The following is a 7,158-nucleotide window of genomic DNA, read 5'->3' on the forward strand; positions in this document are numbered from 1 at the left end:
GGGTAGGCTTTGAATTATGCTTTAGCAGTTGTTTACTAAAGTTACGTTAAAACTGTTTGTAAACAGTGCCAGCAAACAGCTGACAATCGTGTGCCTTATATGTATAACGAAAAAACACAGTAATTACCACTAAAAAAAAATTATTAGTAGTATACAGTATATCTCGCTTTTCCTGGATAACTAATTAAAGACTAGAGACATGTTTCAAGGAATATTTTACCAATTAATAATGTCAGAATCTTTATACGGAAAGAGGAACTTCATGGATCAAGACGGGAATTAAGTTTTATACAAGTTATGTACATATTTAAGGCTTCTTCATACAAATATTTTATCATTATTACAGGTGTAATTAGTTTAACCTAAACAGCAAACACAAGAAAATATTAAAATATAAAGTATACAAAAAAATACCTTTGAATTTTCATCCTCGTTGATTCTGTAGTGGTAAACACGACCATTATATCTGAGAGATATCGATCTCTGTCCCGGAGAACTTTCAGACTCACGAACAAGAAAGGAACCATTGATACCGGAGGACAAGAGGTACTCCGCTGTATTTCTGGATATGGGACCATGGTACCAGGAATGTTTCTCCAGCGAGTTGACAGGAGTGATATAGTTGGACGGGACCCAGCCCACCTCCCCAGAACCAGCGTGGGCTTCACACCATTCTCCAGACTTGTTGTAGCTCAGGACTCGAACCTGCTCACCTGAAATTAACATTTAAAAGATTAATACAGTATTTAGAGTAATAACCAACATCTATAGTATAGCAGAACCACCACCCATGGTTTTGGTTTCCACACTTTCAGTTATCCATGGTCTACTGTAGCCCAAAAACAACCCATAATTTTGCTTAATAATGGCCTCAAAGCACAAAAGTAGTGATGATGGCAGTTCTTCAAAGTCTAAGAGAAGCTGTAAAGTGCTTCTCATCAGTGAAAGTGATAATTCTCGACTTGTGCACGATTTATCAGTTAAACGTTATCATGGGTCTTGGAAGTTATCCCACAGATACGGGAGGGACTACTGTAGTATATCATTATATGCTAAAATATATGTCAACATACCATACACATTGTGTTAGGTAAGACACATATGCAACAGTCAGGTATCTTTATTATGAAACGTTTCGCCTACACAGTAGGCTTCTTCAGTCAAGTACAGAAAAGTTGATAGAAGCAGAAGATACTTGAAGACGATGTAATCAGTCCATCACCCTTAAAGTTTTGAGGTGGTCAGTCCCTCAGTCTAGAGAAGAGCATTGTTCCATAGTATGAAACAATTGTTTCATACTATGGAACAATGCTCTTCTCCAGACTGAGGGACTGACCACCTCAAAACTTTAAGGGTGATGGACTGATTACATCGTCTTCAAGTATCTTCTGCTTCTATCAACTTTTCTGTACTTGACTGAAGAAGCCTACTGTGTAGGCGAAACGTTTCATAATAAAGATACCTAACTGTTGCATATGTGTCTTACCTAACAACCTGTCGGTATTTAATACCATTTTAATGTTTCATACACATTGTGTTTATCAATGCATTACTTGAACCTGATCACCGGAAATAAACATTAATAAGGTATTTAGATCAATAACCAACATCTTCAGTATATTATTATGTGCTAAAGTCTCGTCCTGCAACGAGTCTCCTTCAGCGATTGCCTGATATTTACAATGCCTCTCTATGGTACCTACGGATTTAGTGCTTCCCCATGAGTATAATGACTGGTAGTGTCTTCAAGCATAGACCTTCAAGCCCAGCTTATACCAACCTGCATGCCAGCCAGTCAGCTTGCCAGACAGCTTGCTAGACAATTTACCAGCCAGCCAGACACAGCTTGCTAGACAGATTGCCAGCCAGACAGCTTGCCAGCAAGACAGCATACCAACCAGACAGCTTGCCAGCAAGACAGCATACCAACCAGACAGCTTGCCAGCAAGACAGCATACCAACCAGCCAGCCAGCTTGCCAGCCATTTTGCCAGCCTGCCAACTAGCTAACCAGCTTGCCAGGCAGCCAGCCAGCTTGCCAGGCAGCCAGCCAGCTTGCCAGGCAGCCAGCCAGCCAGCCAGCCAACCAGTTTGCTGGCAAGCCAACATAAACACTTTCATCATGACATACATATAACAGGAAGCAGCAGCAAGTAACCTAGGTCATCCTGCAGGATGAAGAAACACTATAACTGTGCATGATAGAACAAATATGAAATATGGAGTACAGGGATGGAATAGGTGGTGTGGGTGGTTAAGAGGGAGCGGGGAGGTGCTAGAGGAAGCCATCAGTCAAGCTATATAATGTAGAATTGTACTTCCTTGAGGCAAGTGTGTGTGGTGTTATTGGTACCCTGATACACCACCAGTTAGTCACACTGGTCAGTCACACCACCAGCCACACCACCAGTCAGCCATGCCACCAGTCAGTCACACCACCAGTCAGTCACACCACCAGTCAGTCACACCACCAGTCAGTCACACCACCAGTCACACCACCAGCCACACCCCCAGTCAGTCACAGCACCAGCCACACCACCAGTCAGTCACAGCACCAGCCACACCACCAGTCAGTCACACCAGTCACAGCACCAGCCACACCACCAGTCAGCCACACCACCAGTCAGTCACACCAGTCACAGCACCAGCCACACCACCAGTCAGCCACACCACCAGTCAGCCACACCACCAGTCAGCCACACCACCAGTCAGTCACACCACCAGTCAGCCACACCACCAGTCAGTCACAGCACCAGCCACACCACCAGTCAGCCACACCACCAGTCAATCACAGCACCAGCCACACCCCAGCACTCGACAAGGACCACAATGGCAATAAGTCACTTTGACTTTTTTGGGGTTATCCTGGTGGGTAATTTACACACATGTTACTATGTATGATAATATATGTAACTGTATTTATGTGTAGCTGTACCTAAATACACTTACTATCCTGGGGGATAGTAGGATATCTCAGGTGAGGCTTTACTTAACAATGACCTATGCTAGGATAATACAACCCATAATGCCATGGCTGGAGTCATTTACAACCCACAATACTGTGGCTGGAACAATTCACATCATGGCTGGAACAATTCACAACATCATGGCTGGAACAATTCACAACATCATGGCTGGAACAATTCACAACTAACAACATCATGGCTGGAACAATTCACAACTAACATCATGACTGGAACAATTCACAACTAACAACATCATGGCTGGAACAATTCACAGCTAACAACATCATGGCTGGAACAATTCACAACTAACATCATGGCTGGAACAATTCACAACTAACATCATCATGGCTGGAACAATTCACAACTAACAACATCATGGCCGGAACAATGCACAACTAACAACAACATGGCTGGAACAATTCACAACTAACAACATCATGGCTGGAACAATTCACAACATCATGGCTGGAACAATTCACAACTAGCAACATCATGGCTGGAACAATGCACAACTAACAACAACATGGCTGGAACAATTCACAACTAACATCATGGCTGGAACAATTCACAACAACAACATGGCTGGAACAATGCACAACTAACAACATCATGGCTTGAACAATTCACAACTAACAACATCATGGCTGGAACAATTCACAACTAACAACATGGCTGGAACAATGCACAACTAACATCATGGCTGGAATAATTCACATCATGGCTGGAACAATGCACAACTAACAACATGGCCGGAACAACGCACAACATGGCTGGAACAATTCACAACTAACATCATGGCTGGAGCAATTCACAACTAACAACAACATGGCTGGAACAATGCACAACTAACATCATGGCTGGAACAATTCACAACATCATCATGGCTGGAACAATGCACATCATGGCTGGAACAATGCACAACATGGCTGGAACAATGCACAACTAACAACATCATGGCTGGAACAATGCACAACTAATAACATGGCTGGAACAATTCACAACTAACAACAACATGGCTGGAACAATGCACAACTAACAACATGGCTGGAACAATTCACAACTAACAACAAGGCTGGAACAATGCACAACTAACATCATGGCTGGAACAATTCACAACTAACAACATGGCTGGAACAATGCACAACTAACAACATCATGGCTGGAACAATTCACAACTAACAACAACATGGCTGGAACAATTCACAACTAACAACAACATGGCTGGAACAATTCACAACTAACAACAACATGGCTGGAACAATTCACAACTAACAACAACATGGCTGGAACAACGCACAACTAACAACATGGCTGGAACAATTCACAACTAACAACATGGCTGGAACAATGAACAACTAATCTACACTTAGAAAGGGAACTTGAGACGACGTTTCGATCCATCCTGAGCCAGTATCAAGTTCAATTATGTCTTGAGTGTGACTTGTAAATGGTCCAGAAGGTATCAAAACGTCGTCTGAAGTCTGGGTCAGCGCTAGAAACGTTGAGAAGGGAAGTGAAGAGGAGCCGGTGGTTGATCAACCGGCTTGTGATGGCTAGCTGACCAGCCTGCGGGTAACAACAGCCTGGCCAATCAGGCAGTCACCTGAGAAGTCTGGCCTCAGGCTGGACTGGCTAGAAAAACTCGCGAAACACCGTATGTAAACCACTGGTGAAGGTATGTGGGCGTTTGTGGGCGTGGTGGTGGTGATGTGTGTGGGCGTGGTGGTGATGGTTCTGGTGTGTGGGCGTGGTGGTGATGGTTCTGGTGTGTGGGCGTGGTGATGATGGTTCTGGTGTGTGTGTGGGCGTGGTGGTGATGGTTCTGGTGTGTGTGTGTGGGCGTGGTGATGATGGTTCTGGTGTGGGCGTGGTGGTGAAGGGTTCTGGTGTGGGCGTGGTGATGGTGGTTCTGGTGTGTGTGTGATGGTGTGTGGGCGTGGTGTGTGTGGGCGTGGTGGTGATGGTTCTGGTGTGGGCGTGGTGATGATGGTTCTGGTGTGTGTGTGGGCGTGGTGATGGTTCTGGTGTGTGTGTGTGTGTGTGTGTGTGTGTGTGTGTGTGTGTGTGTGTGTGTGTGTGTGTGTGTGTGTGTGTGTGTGTGTGTGGGCGTGGTGGTGGTGGTTCTGGTGTGTGTGTGGGGGCGTGGTGATGATGGTTCTGGTGTGTGTATGGGCGTGGTGGTGATGGTTCTGGTGTGTGTGCGTGGTGATGGTTCTGGTGTGTGTGGGCGTGGTGGTGATGGTTCTGGTGTGTGTGTGTGGGCGTGGTGGTGATGGTTCTGGTGTGTGTGGGCGTGGTGGTGACGGTTCTGGTGTGGGCGTGGTGATAATGGCTCTGGTGTGTGTGTGTGGGCGTGGTGGTGATCGTTCTGGTGTGTGTGTGGGCGTGGTGGTGATTGTTCTGGTGTGTGTGTGGGCGTGGTGGTGATGGTTCTGGTGTGTGTGTGTGGGCGTGATGATGGTTCTGGTGTGTGTGGGCGTGGTGGTGATGGTTCTGGTGTGTGGGGGGGTGGTGGTGATGGTTCTGGTGTGGGCGTGATGATGGTTCTGGTGTGTGTGTGTGTGTGTGTGTGTGTGTGTGTGTGTGTGTGTGTGTGTGTGTGTGTGTGCGCGCGTGGTGGTGGTGTGTGTGGGCGTGGTGGTGGTGGTGTGTGTGGGCGTGGTGATGGTTTTGGTGTGTGTGTGTGGGTGTGGTGGTGAAGGGTTCTGGTGTGGGGGTGGTGATGATGGTTCTGGTGTGTGTGTGGTGTGTGGGCGTGGTGGTGATGGTTCTGGCGTGTGTGTGGGCGTGGTGGTGATGGTTCTGGTGTGGGCGTGGTGATGATGGTTCTGGTGTGTGTGTGGGCGTGGTGGTGATGGTTCTGGTGTGTGTGGGCGTGGTGGTGGTGGTTCTGGTGTGTGTGTGTGTGGGTGTGGTGATGATGGTTCTGGTGTGTGGGCGTGGTGGTGATGGTTCTGGTGTGTGTGGGCGTGGTGGTGATGGTTCTGGTGTATGTGTGAGCGTGGTGGTGATGGTTCTGGTGTGTGGGCGTGGTGATGGTTCTGGTGTGTGTGGGCGTGGTGGTGATGGTTCTGGTGTGTGTGTGTGTGTGGGCGTCGTGGTGATAGTTCTGGTGTGTGTGGGCGTGGTGGTGATGGTTCTGGTGTGGGCGTGGTGATAATGGCTCTGGTTGTGTGTGTGTGTGTGTGTGTGTGGGCGTGGTGGTGATGGTTCTGGTGTGTGTGTGGGCGTGGTGGTGATTGTTCTGGTGTGTGTGTGGGCGTGGTGGTGATGGTTCTGGTGTGTGTGTGGGCGTGATGATGGTTCTGGTGTGGGCGTCGTGATGATGGTTCTGGTGTGTGTGTGTGTGTGTGTGTGTGGGGGGGGGGGGGGGGCGTGGTGGTGGTGGTGTGTGGGGGCGTGGTGATGATGGTTCTGGTGTGTGTGTGTGTGTGTGGGCGTGGTGGTGAAGGGTTCTGGTGTGGGGGTGATGATGGTTCTGGTGTGTGGGTGTGATGGTGTGGGGGCGTGGTGGCGATGGTTCTGGTGTGTATGGGCGTGGTGATGATGGTTCTGGTGTGTGTGTGTGTGTGTGTGTGTGTGTGTGTGTGTGGGCGTGGTTATGGTTCTGGTGTGTGTGTGGGCGTGGTGATGAAGGGTTCTGGTGTGGGGGTGGTGATGATGGTTCTGGTGTGTGTGTGGTGTGTGGGCGTGGTGGTGATGGTTCTGGTGTGTGTGGGGGCGTGGTGGTGATGGTTCTGGTGTGGGCGTGGTGATGATGGTTCTGGTGTGTGTGTGTTGGCGTGGTGGTGATGGTTCTGGTGTGTGTGGGCGTGGTGGTGGTTGTTCTGGTGTGTGTGTGTGTGTGGGCGTGGTGGTGATGGTTCTGGTGTGTGTGGGCGCGGTGATGATGGTTCTGGTGTGTGTGTGAGCATGGTGATGGTTCTGGTGTGTGTGGGCGTGGTGGTGATGGTTCTGGTGTGTGTATGGGCATGGTGATGGTTCTGGTGTGTGTGGGCGTGGTGGTGATGGTTCTGGTGTGTGTGTGTGGGCGTGGTGGTGATGGTTCTGGTGTGTGTGGGCGTGGTGGTGATGGTTCTGGTGTGTGTGGGGGCGTGGTGGTGATGGCTCTGGTGTGTGTGTGTGTGTGGGCGTGGTGGTGATGGTTCTGGTGTGTGTGGGCGTGGTGGTGATGGTTCTGGTGTGTGTGGGCG

The 7,158-nt window shown here is 48.6% G+C and overlaps 1 protein-coding gene across 8 annotated transcripts in view; it reads right to left on the reverse strand.

Annotated features, from left to right (window-relative positions):
* Abl (tyrosine-protein kinase Abl) overlaps positions 1 to 1,066 on the reverse strand; it is a 56,868-nt gene extending 55,802 nt beyond the window's left edge. For 3 of the 8 annotated variants that reach the window (XM_070079778.1, XM_070079773.1, XM_053799686.2), the window contains exon 1: positions 415 to 1,065. In XM_070079778.1, coding sequence (XP_069935879.1) covers positions 415 to 726 — 312 coding nt within the window. In that variant the 5' untranslated portion in view covers positions 727 to 1,065. Of the gene's footprint in view, positions 1 to 414 lie in introns of all 8 variants that reach the window. The other 5 variants (XM_070079777.1, XM_070079776.1, XM_070079774.1 and 2 more) reach the window with 3 other exon arrangements.
* Positions 1,067 to 7,158: the final 6,092 nt, after the last annotated feature.

This window comes from Cherax quadricarinatus, unplaced genomic scaffold (genome assembly GCF_038502225.1).
Source record: "Cherax quadricarinatus isolate ZL_2023a unplaced genomic scaffold, ASM3850222v1 Contig15, whole genome shotgun sequence".
Lineage (NCBI taxonomy): Eukaryota > Metazoa > Arthropoda > Malacostraca > Decapoda > Parastacidae > Cherax > Cherax quadricarinatus.